At 42.6% G+C, this 22,404-nt stretch overlaps 1 protein-coding gene across 1 annotated transcript; it reads left to right on the top strand.

Moving 5' to 3' along the window:
• The first annotated feature begins 21 nt into the window (after positions 1-21).
• On the top strand, positions 22-20,968 carry LOC144593071 (putative charged multivesicular body protein 4B-like protein CHMP4BP1). The gene is made up of 5 exons (XM_078398504.1): positions 22-325; positions 13,182-13,359; positions 15,163-15,277; positions 17,049-17,169; positions 18,759-20,968. Exons 1-5 carry the CDS (start codon positions 76-78, stop codon positions 18,821-18,823), a joined length of 729 nt encoding a protein of 242 aa, XP_078254630.1. The 5' UTR covers positions 22-75; the 3' UTR covers positions 18,824-20,968.
• The last annotated feature ends 1,436 nt before the right edge of the window (positions 20,969-22,404 follow it).

Genomic DNA, 22,404 nt, shown 5'->3' with positions numbered 1-22,404 from the left:
CCTTGTTGAATGACAGACAGACAGACAGACAGGCGGCCGTGAACCGCGAGCAGCTCGCGCTCGCGCTCGGTCGTTATGAGTAAATTTTCAAACTGGTTCGGGGGCGGCTCGACCTCGGTCTCCGGTCCGGGTCGGGGTCCTGGCTCGTCCTCGTCCCCCTCCCGGTCCCGCTCCAAGAAGCCGGGCCCGGGTCCGGGTCTGCAGGAGGCCCTGCAGCGTCTCCGCGACACCGAGCAGATGCTGAGCAAGAAGCAGGAGTACCTGGAGACCAGGATCGGCAAAGAGCTGGAGATCGTCCGCAAAAACGGCACCAGGAACAAGCGAGGTAGGACACGGGGACTTGGGGGGCACTGGCACACTGGCACTGCCACTGGCACACTGGCACTGGCACACTGGCACACTGGCACACTGGCACTGCCACTGGGACGGTTGCTGCAACATGTCACTCTGTCTGTGCCAGGTAGTAGTACCCGCAGTCAGATGCGGGTTTAAACCGAAGACGGACACAAAATGCTGGAGTAACTCAGCGGGACAGACGAGCATCTCTGGAGAGAAGGAATGGGTGACGTTTCGGGTGGAGACTTTTCTTCAGACTACAGCACTGTTTCTGCCAGCAACAACAACAACGCTGCTGGACGCCGCACCTCCCCTGATGCGGGGTATCGACCCGAAACACCGACCACTCCTTCCCATCCACAGGTGCTGCTCGACTTGCTAAGTTCCCCCAGCAGGTTGTTTTGATGCTCCAGGTTCGAGCACTTGCAGTCTCTTATCTCTGCGTTGATCTAGGGACAGGGTCATTCATTGCACTGAACTTGGGGCAGGGTCGCTATTAGGTGTTACACTGTGCATTGTATTAGGGGCAGGGATATTACACTTACACTACCAGGGGCAGGGACATTGCACTGTTACACTGTACTAGCGGCACTGTACCAGAGGCAGCAAAATTGTACTGAACTAGGGGCAGGAATGTTGCACTGTACACTGTGTTAGGGGCAGGGATGTTACACTTGCACTACAGGGGCTCTTCCACATCCCGCGGCTCCGCTCTTGCTCCCCCTCCTCCCACTCGTAACAAGGACAGAATCCCCCTCGTTCTCACCTTCCACCCCACCAGCCAGCGGATCCAACAAATCATTCGCCAACATTTCCGTCACCTACAACGGGACCCCACCACTGGCCATATCTTCCCATCCCCTCCCCTTTCTGCGTAACTCCCTGGCCCACTCGTCCCTTCCTACCCAAACCACCCCATCCCCAGTCACTTTCCCCTGCAACCGCACAAGATGCAACACCCCCCCCCCCCCCTTTACTTCCCCCTTCAACTCCATCCAAGGACCCAAACAGTCGTTCCAGGTGAGACAGAGGTTCACCTGCACTTCCTCCAACCTCATCTATTGCATCCGCTGCTCCAGATGTCAACTTATTTACATCGGCGAAACCAAACGCAGGCTCGGCGATCGCTTTGCTCAACACCTGCACTCAGTCCGCATTAACCAATCTGATCTCCCGGTGGCTGAGCACTTCAACTCCCCCTCCCATTCCCAGTCTGACCTTTCTGTCATGGGCATCCTCCAGTGCCACAGTGAGTCCCACCGGAAATTGGAGGAACAGCACCTCATATTTTGCCTGGGCAGCTTGCAGCCCAGTGGTATGAACATTGACTTCTCCAACTTTAGATAGTTCCTCTGTCCCTCTCTTCCCCTCCCCCTTCCCAGATCTCCCACTGTCTTCCTGTCTCCACCTATATCCTTCCTTTGTCCCGCCCCCCTGACATCAGTCTGAAGAAGGGTCTCGACCTGAAACGTCGCCCATTCCTTCTCTCCTGAGATGCTGCCTGACCTGCTGAGTTACTCCAGCATTTTGTGAATAAATACCTTCGATTTGTACCAGCATTTGCAGTTATTTTCTTACTGTATAGGGGCAGGGTCACTGTTACACTACGTGGGTAGGGACATTGCACTGTAACCCTGTACCAGGGGTAGGGATGTTGCATTATTACACTGTACTAGGGGCAGGGATATTGGACTGTTACACCGTACTCGGGCATAGAAACATGGAAGGTGCAGGAGTAGGCCATTCAATATGATCATGGCTGATCATCCAGAATCAGTATCCCGTTCCTGCTTTCTCCCCATATCTATTGATTCTGTTAGCCGTAAGAGCTATATCCAACTCTCTCTTGAATACATCCAGTGATTTGGCCCCTACTGCCTTCTGTGGCAGGGAATTCCTCAAATTCACAACTCTTTGGGTGAAAAAGTTTTTCCTCATTTCAATCCTAAATGACTTATCCCTTATTCTAAAACTGAGACCCCTAGTTCTGGACTTCCCTAACATCAGGAACATCATTACACTGTAGGCAGGATCATTGCACTACCAGAGGCAGCAAAAAATTGCACTGTGGTAGGGGCAGGGTCAATGCACTGTTGTAGGGACGGGAATATTGCACTGTACACTTTATTAGGGGCATACACTTGCACTGTACAGGGGCAGGGACATTGCACTGTTATACTACCAGGGTAGGGACATTGCACTACACTGCACAGGGGCAGGGCACTGTTATCCTGTACTAGGGGCAGAGACATTGCACTGTTACCCTGTACTGGGGTAGGGATGTTACACTGTACATTGCACTAAGGTAGAGGCATTGCATTGTTACATTGTACTAGGCAGGCATATTACATTGTACACTGTATCATAGGCTGGGACATTTTGCTACACATAAATTTAGTTTAGAGATACTCTTTGGCCCACAAAGTCCATGCTGACCATCGATCATCCATTCCCACTATATTATCCCACTTTCTCACCCACTTGCTACACACTAGGGGCACTTTACAGAGGCCAATTAACCTCCAAACCCACTGTGAAAGGAAACCAGAGCACTCTGAGGATTTTATTATCTGCTTGTGTTGCATTTACGGTCAGCTGTTCAGCTGCTTCAAGAAAGACTTTCATTGTTCCGATGCCGGTACATGTAACACACTCTCTTGACTGTACTGGGATAGGAACATTGCACTCTCCATGACCCAGGAACATTGCATTTTTTTAAAGTTCCATCTTTGTTACATCAATTTTCAGTCTCTGTTATTCAAAGCAACCATTGTTAAAGAGTGAGTCAATTCACACAATTTCTTGTAGTTACTTTCAATTACCATGTGTAAATAATTTATCAATAACATTATATTACTATTAAAACACAACGTACGTGCTATAACACCAAGCTAAGCGCTCAACTGAGGAAACCAAGCCCAATATCTGAACTGCTGAAACACACTTATGCAATAGAACTCACTCCATATTCAGTAATAAGCTACCTTCATGTTAACAAACACACTAGCTAAATGTTTAAACAAGAAACCCAATTCCAATGCTACATGAGATTCTAAGATGCTTTTTCAACTGTGGGACAGGAAGAAATTTGTGCTAAACTAGAATAAACCTAAAAAATAATAATATTTCAATCAAACCATGCTGTCTGCGACAACATAATGTATGGATTATTAAGAGTCTGCTACTTCTATCTCCTATCACCAAGCCAATATTGTATCCAGTTAGCCAGCTCATCTTGGATCCCATGTGCCGTAACCTTCTGGACCAACCACCATACAAGACCTTGTCTTATTAAACTCTTTTAATAATCAGAAATATTTGACCAGTGGCCCACACTGGATCAGTGCTGAGACTCTTGTTGTTTGTGATTTATATTTAAGGACTTGGGTGTGAATAAAGGAGGTATGATTAGAGAGTTTACAGATGAAACAGAAGTTGATGGTGTTATGAACAGTGAGAAAGTTGCCTACGGTTTCAGCAAGAAATAGATCAGATGGAAAGTTGGGTGGAAATTTGGCAGGTGGAATTTAATCCCATCAAGGTTAAGGAGACTTATTTTTGGAAAATGAATAGGGATAGGACTTGTATAGTAACTGATAGATCGATAAGAAATGCTGACGAACAAAGTGACCTTGGGGTTTAAGACATTTATTCACAAAATGCTGGAGTAACTCAGCAGGTCAGGCAGCATCTCAGGAGAGAAGGAATGGGTGACGTTTCGGGTCGAGACCCTTCTTCAGTCTGAAGAAGGGTCTCGACCCGAGACGTCACCCATTCCTTTTTCTTCTCTCCTGAGATGCTGCCTGACCAGCTGAGTTATTCCAGCATTTTGTGAAATAAATACCTTCGATTTGTACCAGCATCTGCAGTTATTTTCTTACATTACATCAGGCCATCATCATAATACAATAGTGCCATCTTTATCTACAATACACTCGATTCCCCCCCCACCCCCACCCCCCATGGCGACCAAAGTTCATGGAAGGCTTCTAGAGTCCCTGTGGACACTGTGTTCCCTCTCGAGGGACTCGCGAGCATGGACGTAGGCCCAGAAGAGGGACAGGCTCTGGTGTGACCAACTACCCGCTGCCTGGGCTCGTGAATGGCCATCTTGGCCAGGCCCAGGAGCAAACCGACAGGGAGATCCAACCCTCCCGATTGACCTTTCTCACTCCCTGCCTTGTGCCCAAATACCAAAATAGTGGGACAAAAATGCAACCAGAACTTGAGGAACAGCCCCTTCAAATGTTCGTACAGGGGCTGCAATCTTGCACACTCCAAATACACGTGAAACACTGTCTCTTCCTTGCCGCAGAAGTTACAGGTGGCTGGCGAGTCTGTGAACCGACTCAAGATATTCATTACACACCACAGCTCTGTGCAACACTTTCCACCCCAGGTCCCTGATGTAAAGGGGGAGGACTCCCTTATAGAGAGACCTCCACTGGGGATCTGTCCTGCTGTCGGTGGTAACGCAGATCGCCAGGGCGTGTCTGGATGGAAGACGAGGGCGAGGAAGTGTAGAGTGTGCAGGAGCAACCTGTACAGTAAACGTCTCTCTGCGTCAAGGAACGACATGGAGTATTGTGTGTAGTTCTGGTCTCCACTCAATGGGAGGGAGGCGGCTGTGTTGGAGAGAGTGCAGAGGAGATAACGCCTGGATCATACCTGGATTGGCAGCTGAGTTATGGGAAGAGATTGAGTAAGCTGGGCTTGTTGGGATGTACTGCGGATGGGGCCAGGTGGTGAGGGAAGGGTGGAGTTGGGAGACAGGCATGTGGGTGATATGTGGAAAAAGTGAAGGGGAAAAAAGGGCAAATGGAACATGATGGGGGAAGGGGGGGCAGTTGCTGGACGGGTTAAACAGACACAAAGGCTACCAGTGCTGGAATCTGATAAGCAAATAAGGTAATAATGGGAACAGTTAAGAAAGTGATGGTGAACAGGTGGAATCATATGGGGGAGAGAACTGGTCCAGGTAAAATGTGTGACTGGCAGGTGAATGAAACTAGGAGAACATGTGTGATGGAAGCTGGAAGAGGATGGGAATGGGGTAGGGAACAAAAATGGAAGCAGTGGTGGATTGGAAGGAAAGGTGTGGGGAGGTAAGGGTTACCTGAAATTTCATCCTGCCTCTGTCTCCCAACCCCTCCCCCCTCCCATTATCTCATCTGCCCATTAACCACCTCTGGCCCTTGTCCCACCCTTCTCCCTCGTCTCTTCATGCTGGCGATCTTTCCACCACTCTCACTCTTGATGCTGGGTCTCGACCCAAAATGTCGGCAGTTCCTCCCCCTCCCCCACAGTTGCTGCTCAACCTGCTGTGTTCCTCCAGCAGTTTTTTTTCCTGCTCCAGGTTCTAGTGTCTATGCTCTCTTATGTCAGTCATTTTGGTAGCACAGAAGAATGGTCCCAACACACATTACAGGCAAATATTATGCCAACATTGTGACCAATATGTTCCACTTTCCAATGGTCCCTTGCAGAAAGAAAGAGTGGTCCTCAGGAATAGTTTGTAACGGGGAACAAAAACTCTAGTCTTGGTTTTCCCAGTCTGGAGGAAAACTTCTGCTGATGCAATGGTGTATGTTGGAAAATATAACTGACAGCTGAGAGATGATGGAAGATTTTGTGAAATTCTACTGTAATTTGGATGCTGCAGTGCAGCAATTTGTGGATGAAAAAAATAGATGGAGACCAAGGCTAAATTCTAAGAAGACACCAGGCAAAACGATAAGAAAAGCCTCCGCAGTTGATTCTCTGGCTAGGAATGAATAAATAAGAATAGACTCGTGTTTGCGTGTTCCCATCTAGCTGGGCAATGGTGGAGATGACAGGTGTAGAAGGCCAAGTGAGATTACACGTTAAAACGGATGGTGATGAGTATGAGAGTATGAATGAGTGTGATGGCAATGGCCTAATTCTGCTCCTATCACTTATGAACTTATGAGAGGGCAATCTAGTTGGTGAAAAAGATTAAGACGATAGAAGGCCAGTCCCCAAACATAGTTTAGTTTAATTTCATTTAGAGATACAGGGCCTTCGGCCCACTGATTCCACGCTGACCAGCGATTACCCTGATTACTAGCACTATTCTACACTAGCGACAATTTACAATTTTTACCAAAGCCAATTAACCTACAGACCTGTACGTCTTTGGAGTGTGGGAGGAAACTGGAGCACCCAGAGAAAACCCACGCGGTCAAGGGGGAAACGTACAAACTCCGTAGAGACAGCACCTATTGTCAGGATCGAACCTAGGTCTCGGGTGCTGTAAGGCAGCAACTCTGCCGCTGCGCAGTGGTGCAATATGTCTGCATGATCAGTTGAAATCATTAAGGATGAAAAGTTAAAGAAAAGAGATTGAAGGAAAAAGGAGTGAATGTACCTAGGAGGGAAAATAATGTACTTTGCTGAAAGGGAATGGGTGTTTTGTATGAGAGGTAAAAATGATAGAAAAAAGATAAATTGTTCAGATTCAGTTATGAAGTAGTCTACTTTTTGTGCCCCACTGACTCCCTTGTCAAACATTGTCAGTGAAAATAATGTCCTTTATTTTACTTCATTCAACAATCTTGCTGCAGATTAAATTCCTCAACTGTTTCCTAGTTCCTGTCCCTTAACCTTTTTGATGTTACTACATCAACATTGCTGTTAGTTTGTTTATGTTGCATTTTCGTAATTGTTTTGTGTAGTTTTAAATTCTTTAATTTCCTATTTGTTTCAGTAAGCTGTGGCACTCATTTGCCAAATGTATAATCCTTCAAATATTGATTAACATTTTAGAGCATAACTTCCTTTGATCAACAAGATATTTTCCTATTTGCACTATTAAGCATCCATTTACTTTCTTGATAAAGGACAAGTTTGGTATGGGAAGTGCTTCAAAGATTTTGTGGCCAGGGTGAGAGGGGTCAGAGATGATCTTGCCCGCTCGCTTCCTGGCCCTTGCAGTGTACAGTTCGTCAATGGGGGGATGGTTGCAGCCAACAACCTTCTCAGCTGATCGAACGATCTGTTGCAGCCTCCGGATGGCGTGCTTGGTGGCTGAGCCAAACCAGACCATGATGGAGAAGGTGAGGACGGACTCAATGATAGCAGTGTAGAATTGGACCATCATTGTCTGTGGCAGATTGTGTTTCCTCAGTTGCCGCAGGAAGTACATCCTCTTGGACCTTTTTGACTGTGGAGTCAATGGTGGCCCCCCATTTAAGGTCCCTGGAGATGATGGTTCCAAGGAACTTAATTGACTCCACAGATGTGACTGCGGTGTAATTGATACTGAGCGAGGGGAGGGGGAGCTCTTTGAAAGTCTACAGTTAGTTCTTCTGTCTTAAGAGCATTGAGCTCCAGGTTGTTGCGATGGCACCAGGATGCCAGTTGTGTCACTTCCCATCTGTAGGCAGATTCCTCCCCATCGTGGATCAGTCCAATCAGGGTTGTGTCGTCCGCAAACTTGGGGAGCTTGACAGAGGAGTCTGTGGAGGTGCAGTCGTTGGTGTAGAGAGAGTAAAGGAGAGGGGAGAGTACGCAGCCTTGCGGTGCTCCTATGCTGAGGGTCTGCGGGTCCGAGATGTGCTTTCCCAGCCTCACACGCTGCTTCCTGTCTGTCAGGAAGTTGATGATCCACTGACAGAGGGGTCCAGGCACAGTCAACTGGGAGAGTTTGTTGTGTAGTAGCTGTGGCACAATGATGTTAAATGCAGAGCTAAAGTCCACAAACAGAATCCTGGCATAGGTCCCCTTGCGGTCTAGGTGCTGGAGGATGAAGTGCAGGTTTTGTATCTCTGTCCACAATATTACACATATAGAGTCATACAGAAATGAGCCCTTTGCCCCAACTCGTCCATGCTGATCAAAATGTTCCATTTGCTCTCATTTGGTCTATATCTCCCTAAACCTTTCCTATCCATGTGTCTTTTAAATGTTATTTTTGTACCTGTCTCAACTACGTCCTCTAGCAGCTCATACCATTGACATTTGCAAATATATTAGGATTGTATGCTACTTGCATCAACTACTTATTGACCCTGTCATGAGTTGCTTATGTAATTTGCAATCTATTTCTATTGTATTTTTAAGGAAATAGAATTTGCAACTATGATTTTTTAAGTTTTTGAGAACCATCAAAATACCTAACAGTCCATATAGGGCACTTGACATTTGTTATACATTTATAAGGTGGAAAGCTTGAAAGTCAATTTGCATTCAACAAAGCTTTGCAAACAGTGGTCATAAATAGAAACATAGAAACAGAAAATAGGTGCAGGAGTAGGCCATTCGGCCTTTCGAGCCTGCACCGCCATTCAATATGATCATGGCTGATCATCCAGCTCAGTAACCTGTACCTGCCTTCTCTCCATACCCCCTGATCCTTTTAGCCACAAGGGCCACATCTAACTCCCTCTTAGAAATAGCCAATGAACTGGCCTCAACTACCTTCTGTGGCAGAGAATTCCACAGACTCACCACTCTCTGTGTGAAGAAATGTTTTCTCATCTCGGTCCTAAAAGACTTCCCCCTTATCCTTAAGCTGTGACCCCTGGTTCTGGACTTCCCCAACATCGGGAACAATCTTCCCGCATCTAGCCTCTCCAACCCATTAAGAATTTTATATGTTTCTATAAGATCCCCCGCATGGGCCGCATGGTGGCATAGCAGTAGAGTTGCTCCCTTACAGTGCCAGGGACCTGGGTTCAATCCTGACTACAGATGCTGTCTGTATAGAGTCTGTACTTGACTAAAGGTAGACACAAAATGCTGGAGTAATTCAGCAGGATAGGCAGCATCTCTGGAGAGAGAGAATGGGTGACATTTTGGGTCGAGACCCATCAGATTTACTCTAGCCCTTGACTGAGTTGTTCAAGCCTTTAGTGAAGTAATGGAGACTATTGATGTTATGCTGTTTGAGGACTTCAAAAAAAGCGTTTGATAAAGTAAAGCTTAAATAGGCACATTATCAAAATTATTTCCCATGGGATTAAAGGGACACCGACACCATGGATACAGTTTCAGCCAGGAACATAAAAGAATCATGAAGTATTGTTTTTCACAGGAAATATGTCTCCCGGTGGACAGTATTTAGAACCACTCCTCATTATTATAAATTGGTGACCTGAGTTTGGATATGTAGGCCACAATTTGAAAGTTTGCAGAGGATGTGAGATTTGTAAACTTAGTGAACAATGAGGTGTATAGAAGAAGTCATAAGGAAGGCGTAGGTAAATTGTCAAAATGGGTAGGTACAGATGAGCTTTAATGCAAAAAAAGTGCAAAGTACATTTTGATAAGAAGAATGAGCAGAGACAATATAAACTAAATGGCATACTTATAAAAAGGTGCAAGGGCAGAGCACTGAATATGTTTTGGACAGATACAGCATGGAAACAGGCCCTTCGGCCCACTGAGTTCATGCTGACCATGGATAACCCATCCTACCCAGCTACGCCACTGTGAATGTAGTAAATCTTTGAAGATGGTAAAAAACAAATTGAAATTGGTGAATTCCCCACAGATTTGCACTTTATTAATCCCAATTTCTCAGACATTCATCCCATCATAGGGTTAAAGTCATACAGCATGAAAACAGGCCCTTCGGCCCAACTTGCCCACACCGGCAAACATGTCCAAGCTACACTAGTCTCACCTGCCTGCATTTGGCCCATATCCCTCCAAATCTGTCCTACCCTGTCATCAGCTTTGTGTTCGTGAATCAAATTATTTCACAAACTCTCAGAACCCTTAACTTTATTAGATAATCATGTGATCTGCATTGGATGACAATGTTAAATAATTTTGTCGACCTCTCAACACCAGGTATTGCCTGTCACACAACAACTAGATACTGTATTTCATAATGTAATACGAAGGAACTGTACTTGCTGGTTTACACTATAGGTGGATGCAAAGTAACTCAGCAGGTCAGGCAGCATCCCTGGAGAAAATAGATAGGTGACATTTTGGGTCTGGACCAGTTGTTAGAAAAGGTTGCAACCCGAAACGTCATCTATCTATTTTCTCCAGTGATGCAGCCTGACCTGCCGAGTTACCCCAGCACTTTGAGTCCAACGAGCTATTTCTTCTGGCTTGTTAAAGTCATGTGCTATAACTTTGTGTTAATCGTCAACTACTTTAAAATTTCTTAAATTCTTCAACCTTTATTGTTTTTCTTTCCCTTCTCTTTATCCCCCCATTGTTCACTTTTCTTTCTAATCTGGAATCCCAATCACTTCTCTGGTGGTAATATTTCCCTGACACATAAAAGCAAGAGAAGTTTGTAAATACAGTGAATAATTTAGCAATAGGTGGAGTGATGAAATAACAGGGATTGCAAAAGTTGTGAAAGATATAATATGCTATAAATGACTCTTAAGACTTGTTTGGCTGTAAGTGGATAGTTTCTTGGGACCTTTTTGGCAGGCTTTGTAAAGATCCCTCCCAGTTAGAAGGGAGTAATGATGTTTGGCTGGGCTTCCGAGACTGTGCGTCTCCTAATTTTGTGCCTTTAATTATATGGATGAGTCCATGTAAACCAAATCTAATAACCATAAGATTATTTCAATTTATATGTCTGGAAAATGCCTCAAATGCAAATAATAAAGTAAATATATTTGGTTAGTTGTGGCACAATTAGTTGTGCCTCATCCTAAAATAATTATTCAGCATGTTATTTTCAGCATGAAATTACTAATCTAGTAATGGTTTTAACATAGAGCACTACAGCACAGGAACAGGCCTTTCAGCCCACAATGTCTGTGCTGAACATGATGTCAAGATAAACTAATCTTATCTGCCCACACATGATCCATATCCTTCCATTCCCTGCATATCCAAATCTAAAAGCCGCTTAAATGTTACTTTCCTAAAAGCCGCTTAAATGTTACTGTCCGAGCAGTAACAACATTTTACATAGAACAGTACAGCACAGGAACGAACCCTTCGGCCCACAATGTTTGGCTCGAAGATGATACCTGGATGAATGGAAGGATCTCGTCTTCCTGCAAGTGTTCCATATTCTATTCTCCGCAAATCCATGTTCCTATCTAAAAGCTTCTTAAACACCACTATTGTATCTGCCTCCACCACCATCCCTGGAATAGATTCATTCCCTAATTACTTCACTTTAGTTCAGTCGGAACACTCCAGAAAAGGCGTGATCATTGGGCGTATGCCAACTAATTTACTGAAGGTGGAAAGGTAGTCTTTAGTTGTCTGCATTTATTGAAGAATGTAAGATTGGGTAACAGCAACATTTTAGAGTGTACTTCACCCAGAATCAACCACATTTGGAATTGTACTAAAGACTCCATAAACGTGCAATAGCGCCTATTAAAACAAAAAGCATTTATTAATTTTATTTTAAAAGCTGTTTTATAAATCAAATACATATCTTGATGTATTGCCGCTATTAGAGATTACATCTGTTAACTGCAGATGCTGGAAATCTGAAACAAAAACAGGAAACAGTCAGCATTAGTGGAAAAATAAACAGCGTTAATGTGTCAGCTCAAAGACTATTCACCGGACGGAGTACGTAGTTTAAAGTTAACTGGCTGGATAGAGCTGGAAGAGCTGTTGCCCCGCAACTCCAGAAACCCGGGTTCAATCCAGATCTCTGAGCTCTCTGTGTAGATTCTCCATGACTGCATAGCTTTTCTCCCACGATCCATTACCTCCGCATTCTAAAGACATGTGGGTTAGCGGGTTATTTGCGCAATTTACATTGCCCCTAGATTAAAAATGAGTGGTAGATTCTGGGAACATGGGGAGAATGAAATGGGATTTACGTAGCATTTGTGTGAATGGGAGCATGATAGTCAGTGAGGATTTAGTGGGCTGAAGAAGGGCTTGTTTCCTTATTGTATGATCTGAAAAAAATCTAATGTTTTATCACTACCATATCTAAAAAAGAAAAATCAGACGATGAAATACCAAGCAACTGAGTTAATTTAATTATAATTGAACAGTAATGCTTTGTTTAGTCTTTACAGAGTGCTTTTCCATCACTTTTGGAAGATGTGACACGTGCAAAAAACAGTCCAGTTGGGAAATGTACCATGCGATACTGAATATTAAATAGAAATTAATATTCTATTTAAAGAAAATGTTTCTTTATTTAAGTTAATGACTATATAATTCCCAACTCCAATTTTATAACTACATCTTGTTTCCAAATATATGGGAGAAAATAAAGGGTGCCTGCTGAATTTTTAATTATGCTTGGTTACCTTCTGATTTGATTTTGCTGGTTTTAATTTGATTCTTACTTTTATCTTGACAGATCATTTCAAGTTTATTCACTTTCTTCATACTTGCAAAAAGAACATCTCCAAACTTTTTCCGTTTCTCTGGCCTGATCTGTGATACATGCTACGTAAACCTGTAATCCTTCTTTCTGTCAGATCATCTTGCAACTTGTAAGTCTCATTTGGTGAATGGTTTGAACTCTGGGTCTATTTTTCTCTTTTCTAGAAACTTTTCATTTTCATTTTTTTAAACATAATGTACATTGAAATAATAACGCATAATTCCTCAAGTTTTTGATCTGATTTCCAATATTTTTCGTTGTTTTACTGTTTACGGAGAACTGCTCAATGGCTGCAGATCTCGTCCATGCAGTTCCAATGCATACATTTACATCATCCCACCGAGTTGTACTTTTTTTCTTAATCTCTACTTATCTGGTAATTTGGATATTATTCCTTTCGTACTTTACTCCGATCATCATCTGGTGGGTGTTCAGAAATGTTGATTCTCAAATTGTAATCAATTGAGCTAATTCATTTCATTGTATAAGAAGGAACTGCAGGTGCTGGTTGAAACATTTCATTATTTACTCTTGTTAGTTGCTCTACAAGCACTGAAGCGGAAGAAGAGGTTGGAAAAGCAGTTGGCACAGATCGATGGAACTCTCTCTACGATTGAATTCCAACGAGAAGCATTAGAAAATGCAAATACAAATACCGAAGTATTAAAATCTATGGGCTATGCTGCAAAGGCTATGAAAACAGCTCATGAGCACATGTAAGTGATTCATTGTTGTCATGTACTTGTGAGTATATTCCCTAAAGAGTAATCATTGGACCATAATGTTATTAAAAATAAATTAGTCTGTATAATATGCCCCAGCAATGATGCATTAACAGTTGGAAAAGTAGGAAGAAAAAGATTTAGTTTGAACTGTGATTCACCACACTATTGGAAAACATCATCTATTTACCTTTCCCATTATTTTCATTAGCTTATCACTTCCTGCAACCTTTTAGATAAAGGTTTTAAAGCATTAAAATATACAATGTCTAAATGTCACCTTGTTGCAGAAGATGCAACCCATTATTATTACTGACTTTATGTCCTTATTGTTTCTATTTTTTAATTGTGAACTGTTGTTTCTGGAGATATAACAGAATCATGCAGTGCAATTAGAATTAGATGAGGTATATCAATTTTACTGTAATTCCTTGGATCTGAAGCTCAATCCTTCCGTTCTGTCCGAAAATGATAGAAGCACAATATGTGTGGTAATGTGGTAGATGTGAATTAAACAGTCTTCAAGTTGGTTAAGGCCAGCAGATGTCCACTATGTATTGAACTTTGGATCACCTCATTTAAGTAAAATTGATTTACAGTGGATGCCTGCTAAGCATCCCTGGGGAGCACACTTGTGATGAGCCTTTGCATGTTAGGATGTGATGTTGCCTTCAAGCAAGGATTGAGCATAAACTGGAAGCAGTTCAGTTGGGCATCTTGGTGTCTTTTTGTTGCTCATGATTCTAATATAGAATATGCTCTTCCCAGCTTCAAATTCAGCCTGCAGTCATTGCTTTAATATATGCCCCAGTCAAGTCTTCCATAGATGTGCCACCTGCATTCATCATAATTCAACTTTAGCACTGGAAAATGTATTTGCTTACATAAAGGACGTAACAATTTTGGGGTATGAGCTCTGCAAGATTTATTTCTCTTATTCCAATACCAGAGTTCTCCCTGTGACCACGTGGTTTTTTTTCTCCAGATTCTCCATTTTCTTCCCACATTCCAAAGACGTGCAGGTTAATTGTCTTCTATAAATTGTCACTAGTGGTACGATAGTACTAGTGTACGGGTGATCATGGTCGGCAGAGACTCGGTGGTACAAAGGGCATGGTTCCATGCTGTACATCTAAACTAAAGGAGGTTTATTTCCAGCAAATTCCTCCCAGCCATTTTGGAATAAAGACACAAAGTGCTGGAGTAACTCAACGGGTCAGGCAGCATCTCTGGAGAACGTGGGCAAGTGACATTTTGGGTTGTGACCCTTCCTCAGATTGAATTTGTTCAGAATTGAATCTGAAGAAAGGCCCTGACCAGAAACATCAACTATTCTTGTTCTGCAGAGATGCTGCCTGATTTGTTTAATTACTCCAGCTCTTCATGTCTTTTTTAAACCAGCATCCACAATTCCTTGTTCCTACCATTTTGGAATATTGGGAACATTGAAAAAATCTGCATTTTAGCAAATGGATTATGACTTCCTTATATTAATTTTATTTTATACTTTATTTACAGAAAACCTCTGGTATTATGGGTTTATTGTAGTTCTAATTGTGTTCTAAAACACAAATCAAATTAAGTATGACATTTTAAAAATCTGTAGGAAGGACATGAAGCCTAAAACAGTCATGAACTTGCTATATTTCATAAAGAAAAAAAACTGCATTAAAATTGTTCCCTTGGTAAGTATGCCATTTGAATAAAATGTGAGCCCACAAAAGTTAAAATCAGAAATGGCTTAAAGGAAAAAAATTGTTTGTAAATTATTGGCAGTATTATTATTTTTTTCTTCAGGGATTTGGATAAAATTGATGAAATGATGCAAAATATCTCGGAACAGCAGGAAATAGCACAAGAAATATCTGATGCAATATCCCGACCAGAGGCTTTTGGTTCAGAATTTGATGAGGTACATAACAAAATATTCAATTATTTATATAACAAAGTTGGAATTCATTTGCGAAGGGGAGAAGATATACACTGAAAGAAACTTTAAAAATCTACTAGACGACCCGTGGACCCGTTGGGTTCCCGTTGTTACCAAAGGTTCTTTAGTAACTTGTCAGTTTCTTTGTTGAACTAAATTATGGTGCATGTTGCAATCAAAAGCGTGAACAATTGGTTGGGCAGAAAGCAGCCAAAACGGTACATGATAGCGCAACAATTTGAACGAAACACGACCCGTTGGGTTCATGTTTTGACAGCGGGTCCCACTCCAAAATCCCAGGGTATATCCGAGGCTGTGGTGGCCAGGGAGTCTCCCCCGGGGATGGGCGGGGGGGAGAGGGCGGCCATCGCGGCGGTCAGCAGCAGGAGAGTGGCTGCAAGGCGCTGCCCCATGTTCGTCCTGCCGGTGGCCATCTTCTTTGACTTTCTCTCTGCCGCCGCACTGCACCACAGGAGGAAGGTCAGGCGTGAGGCACGCCGGGACGGGCGCCGGTTCCCCCGGTGCTGCTGCGAAGGGCCCGCCGCCGCCGGGCCCGGCAACCCTCCCTCAACTACGCACGCGCAGGTACTGGGCCCAGCAACCCTCCCGAAACTGCGCAGGCGCGGCTGCTGCGCCCGGCAAGTGGGAAAGCATTGTGCAGGCGCGACTGCCACGTTGAAACTTGGCCCATTCACAGTAAAAAGTTTATTAACGTTTATAAAGTGAATTACTTTTAAAATATAACGAAACTTAATTCTGCACACCGCAGGTGAATGGTGAGTAAGGTGCCCCTATAATTGTTGTGCTATTGTGTACCGTTTTGGCTGTGTGTGTGTGTATATATATATATATATAATTCATTTGCATTTTATATTAATAGCTCTTTTAGTTGTCGAGCTAAAATGTTCTATTATTGATGCATGTTGGCTACCTCTGTTTATTTTTAATCATCGGCTCTATGTTTTACGGTGATAATGACGTGGGTAAAATATAATCTATAAAATGTTTTTTTATTTTTGGGTTACCTAGAAACATAGAAAATAGCTGTAGGAGGAGGCCATTCGGCCCTTCATGCCAGCACCGCCATTCAATATGATCATGGCTGATCATCCAAAATCAGTACCCCAGTCCTGCTTTCTCCCCATATCCCTTGATTCCGTTAGCCCTAAGAGCTAAATCTAACTCTCTCTTGTATATGTTGTCCATAAGATGAATACAGAACAGCAGGTAGCAAGCAGTGTATTTCTCTCGAGTTGTTATTGGCAGGGAAATTGAATGGTATTAATGCAAGGAAGGATATGAATTATTTCATGCAAGTTGTTCCTTGTATATACCTGAATTGATCTGAGATTCATTTTCTTAATCAAAATAGATGATGTTATGATGCTTCAAATTATTACTTCAAATGCTTATTTCAAAGTTAGACACAAAATGCTGGAGAAACTCAGCGGGACAGGCAGCATCTCTGGAGAGAAGGAAGGGGTGACGTTTCGGGTCGAGGCGCTTCTTCAGACTGAGAGTCAGGGGAGAGGGAAAAGAGTAATATGGAAGGGTAAGGTGTGAAAACGAGAGATCAAAGGGGACGAAGTTCAAAGAAAATGTAGAATAGATCATTGTCACCAGCATCTGTCGTTCCTTCCTCCTTATTTCAAAGTATTGTCCTTCTGCCCTGTTATCACATTTTGTAAGCTGTGGGTAAATCTGAACAGTTTCTGCGTGCCATCAAGAATTTATTCACATATGTTGTTTCCAGGATGAATTGCTGGCAGAATTAGAAGAGCTGGAACAAGAAGAATTAAATAAGAAAATGACCAAAGGACTGCCAAAAGTTCCAACCACCAATCTCCCAACCACCAACCTCCCATCCAGACAAGGTGAGCTAATGAGAGCTGGGTTGAGGTTAATAAAACAGAAAAGATGAGTGAAAATCCATTTGGAAAATGCGTTTTGTAAATTTTCAAATTGCTTGGATGTCGCCCAGTTCTGGATGAGCAGAAACTTCTTGCAACTAAATGTCAGTTAGAACTGTTACTTCACTTGACATCAAGATCAACATTGGACCACATATCCGCACCATTAGTGCGATCTCTTATTTCTGATTCCGTAATACTGTTTGTCTCTGTCCCAGCTTCGTCTTATCTATAGCTACATCCCTTACAGACATCTTTATTAGATTAGAGTGCATTAGAGTAGCATAATCCAAAGGCAGTGAAGATGTATAAAAGGAATTTAACAAAAAATATGTTGAGGCTGGGATAGAGGGAGAGCGACAGTTGTCTAGTCTCTCATCTTTTAACATATAACGGCATGGTGGCACAGCGGTAGAGTTGCTGCCTTATAGTAAATGCAGCCCCAGTGACCCAGGGTCGATCCTGACTACGGGTGCTGTCTGTATGGAGTTTGTACATTCTCTCCGTGACCTGCGTGACCTCCCACACTCCAAAGACGTACAGGTATGAAGGTTAATTGGCTTGGTAAATGTAAAAATTGTCCCTTGTGTGTGTAGGATAGCATTAATGTGTGCGGGGATCGCTGGTTGTCGCGGACCCGGTGGGCCGAGGCAGATCATCCATAACTGCTATCCATGCCCTATCTTGTACCATCCCATTCATTCACCGTCCCCTTGCTGCTGATGTACATTAGCTCCCAGATAAGTTTTGTTTCAGATCATGTATTTTCCTATTTTTATGATCACCCCCCGATGAGATATCTCTCTTCCTTCTCATTCACTCCAAAAGTTTTATTTCAGCACAAATTTCCCTGATTTGCAATCTAATGTAAGCGTGCAATGTAAGTTTCACACCAAGATATCTAATTTTGGCATTTTAAAATACTGTATTTTACTTGTATTTGTTTATTTTTTAAATAACATATTCTGCCTGTAGAGAAGCCATTTTCAAAAACAAAGCAGACTAATGCCTGCACATATTTCCCATGTCCCTCAGACCATGTATGTTCTAACAAGGCCCTGGCTCTCCCGAGCACAACTTTCTCCTGCCCTCCCAATCTCAAACGCCGTTTGCCCTCTGGCTCGGTTGAAGCCACAATGAAAGTCAGTCAAAGATAAACGTGAAATGCTGGAGTCGGCAACTGCAGATGCTAGTTTACACCAAAGATAGACAAAATGCTGGAGTAACTCAGCAGGGCAGGCAACATCTCTGGAGAGAAGGAATGGGTGACGTTTCAGGTTGAGACCCTTCTTCAGTCTTGTCCCGAAACGTAACCCATTCCTTCTCCCAGAGATGCTGCCTGCCCTGCTGAGTTACTTCAGCATTTTGTCGATCTTTGGTGTAAACCAGCATCTACAGTTCTTTCCTACACATTAAAGTCAGCCACTCGCAGTTGGAGCAGGTTTGTTATGGAAGAGCTATTTTTACCATTTGGGCAATGGGGTTGGAGAGAATGGAGGTAAAAAATATATAGACTCGCCAGACTAAAATAACTTTAACTTTCTTCTTTCCAGCTAAAACTAAAAAGAAGACGCGTGATGAAGATGCAAGTAGAAAGCATTTGACTGCCTGGCTGTGATGATAAATAGTATTGCAACATATTATGTATAGGTCTGAGGCATCTGAAGTATGGTAGGCTATCAATATTCACATAGAATTCTAATCAGAGATTTGATCTTTGTGTATTACACTACATTTAACTTAAACTACATAGTGATTAGGTTTGGAAAATAAAATTTCTATTCCAGTCATATCTTATTCTGTATTTTGCCTGATAGAATATTTTGAGCAAAGAACTGATGACTGTCTTAAATTTAAAAAAGGCCTCGCCATTTAGTGCAAGAACCTTTGTAAAAACTAAGTAACAAAAAAGTTGGCAGTTAATTTGAAAGGAATCAGGCTGTCATTCCAATATTCCTTGGATTATACTCGTACAGCTTGGAAACAGGTCCTTCGGCCCATACTAACCAACCTGTCCCATCTACACTAGTCCCACCTGCCTGCGTTTTGTCTTTTTCCCTCCAAACCTGCCCTATCCATGTACCTGTCTAAATGTTTCTTAAACGTTGCGATAGTACCTGCCTCAACTCTCTCCTCCAGCAGCTCGTTCTATATATCCACCATCCTTTGTGCAAAATTTACCCCTCTGGTTCCTGTTGAACCATCCCCTCCCCCCTTAAACCCATGTCCTCTGGTTTTCAATTCCCCTATTCGGGGGAAGAGACTCAGTGCATTTACCTGATCCATTCCCCTCCCGATTTTGTACACATTTATATTTGGTCCTGAAACTTACAAGACTACAAGGTTGGCTGTTTCTCACAAGATGTTATTGTAACAAAGCAGATTGATTAATACAGTATGGAAATCAACCCTTTGGCTACTGAGTCTATGCTGACCAGCAATCACCCGTTTACACTAGTTCTATGTTATCCCAGTTTCACCTTGACTCACTGCACAGTTTACAGGCAAATTACAGAGGGCCAATTAACCTACAAATCTAGGATGGACACAAAATGCTGGAGTAACTCAGCGGGATAGGAACATAGAAAATAGGTGCAGGACGAGACCCTTCGAGCCAGCATCGCCATTCAATATGTTCATGACTGATCATCTAAAATCAGTACCCCATATCCCTTTAGCCCCAAGAGCTATATCTAACTGTCTTGAAAACATCTCTGGAGAGAAGGAATGGGTGACTCTGGGTCGAGAACCATTCGTACACATTTAACCCTCAAATCTGTAGGTCTTTGGGATGTGAGAGAGTCAGTGAGAACGTGCAAACTCCACACCAACAGCACCTGACGAACCCATGTCTCTGGTCCGACGAGGCAACAGCTCTATCAGCTGTGCCACTGCACCCACTGTTTTATAATTAGAATGGCTCTAACCCTCCATTTACTGTCATTTTTTTTAAAGCACAATATGTAAAGTTTCAGTTATTGTTCCACAATTCCTTCAACTGGAAAAAAAAGTCAATGTAACAGAGGCCATTTTGGGAACATCAGGTGCAGTAGGTGAGGTGCTTGTGAAATATCAAGTTGCAGCTTTGAGTTCATTGTATTCTTCAAGATGAACTGGCTCACTTATTGTTCCACAGTAAACTAGCCGGCATCCAGATCTTCACCATGTAAAGGTGGATGAAAATTAGTACTTATATTTCACATTAGAAGCAGAATAGCCTGTGGAGAAAATATATATCACTGCACTTTACATCACTGACCAAAATATTACTGACAAGAGCTTACCAAGAACATTTACACCAAACTTTATTCTATTGTCTTTTGTATCAGGAATTTGAATTTATTTAATACGCGAGAAGATTGAATACATGATTTACTCTGAGTAGATAGTTCTTGTTAAACCACTTGATTTTGTTTTTGTCAAATTAAACTATAATTTAAAACCAGGGAAAATCAAGCTTGTAAAGGTCTGATGAATTGCTTTTGTTTCTGTAATGATGCATTTAAACAATTAAATCTACTGTTCAAAAACAGTTTTAATTTACTTGATTATGCCCGAGTACTTTAAGCAGAGCTTCCAGTCTTTAAATAGAATCATTGTACATATTGATTTGGTTGTGTAGCTGATTACTGAAGATAAATGCCTGTATTTGGGGAATACAGAAATGCATTTTGTAAATAAAAGCATTTATTCAAGTCTGTGTCAAATATTACATTGTGTAAATTAAAGCAAAATGTTGAATAATGTAACAGGTGGATTTTTGGAAGACGAGCTATTTTGCTGATTAAAGTGGAATAGCACTAATCAAGGGTATTTCAGTTGCGTCTGATCAGATCATACACACATACATGGCAGCCTGAAAAATAATGATGCTCTGAAATTCTGGATTGTTTTCCATTTCCTGAAGCAGCACATGCAAGATTGCCAACATATTTCATACAAGGTGGAGATCGTAACTTGAATTTCCGTTGTTGGTATAGTTTCTCGAACAACGGTACAGGAAAAGGCCATTTTGGCATGCCTTGTGGTTCCTGCCCATGATAGACTTTAGAGATACAGCATGGAAAGCCCACTGAGTACATGCAGACCGGCGATCACCCCTGTATACTAGCACTATCCTACTACACACCAGTGTCAATTAACCTACAAACCTGTGTAGGAAAGAACTGTAGATGTTGGTTTCAATCAAAGGTAGACACAAAATGCTGGAATAACAGGGCAGGCAGCATCTGTGTCTTCTCTCCAGAGATGCAGTCTGGCCCGCTGAGTTACTCCAGCATTTTGTGTCTACCTTTGGTTTAAACCAGCATCTGCAGTTCTTTCCTACACAAGATATTGCTGACTACAGCTTACCAAGAAAATTTACACCAAACTTTATTGTCTTTTGTATCAGAGGAATTGGAATTTATTTAATACGCGAGATTGAATACAAATCAAATTAAACTATAATTTAAAACCAGGGAGTGTGGGAGGCAACTGGAGAAACCCCACATGGTCACAGGGAGAACAGACAGCACCCATAGTCAGGATCGAAACTGGGTCTCTGACGCTGTAAGGCAGCAACTCTACCGCTGCGCCACTGTGCTGCCCATGTAATGGAACACTTATAGGTTTAGAGGTGCAGTGAAAAGCTTTTGTGTGCTAACCAGTCAGCACACACGAGTGTCAGAATCTCTTTATCTGACACTCATGTGTGTGCAGTTCTGGTGTAACTTCCATTAAAGCCAATAAGTAGAACTGCTGCTATTTACTCCTATGCTTTAGGCTTTTAGATAGATCCAAGTGAACAACTTTGTTGAAACACCAGGTTTCAGATGTGCATTCTCAAAAGCAACCACCAGGGTTCAAGTTTACTTGATGACTGACCATAGAAATGAATTAACGCTCATTGTTCTGTCTGCAGACATAGCCGAAGCCTTGTATTTATTACAAATTGTGGTGTCAAATCATGCACCTCACAGCCAGCAGTTGCCATATTAAAAAATGGCAGGGTTGGTCCCTTCATCCACAATGGATTACTGACTGCTGCTTTGAATTCCTCACCACCCACCTTTGTAATTTTAATTTAAGTTATTAGAACAGTTAATTACAATGAAAGATAAAGTGCCCGAGTAACTCAGCAGGCCAGGCAGCATCCCTAGGTGATGTTTTGGGTTGTGGCCCTTCAGATGTTTTTAGATGGAAGCAGGCAGTGAGCAA

This window comes from Rhinoraja longicauda, chromosome 4, assembly GCF_053455715.1.
Source record: "Rhinoraja longicauda isolate Sanriku21f chromosome 4, sRhiLon1.1, whole genome shotgun sequence".
NCBI classification, from domain to species: domain Eukaryota; kingdom Metazoa; phylum Chordata; class Chondrichthyes; order Rajiformes; family Arhynchobatidae; genus Rhinoraja; species Rhinoraja longicauda.
Note: the sequence above shows the minus strand (reverse complement) of the source record. Positions and strands in the feature narration are given on the sequence as shown.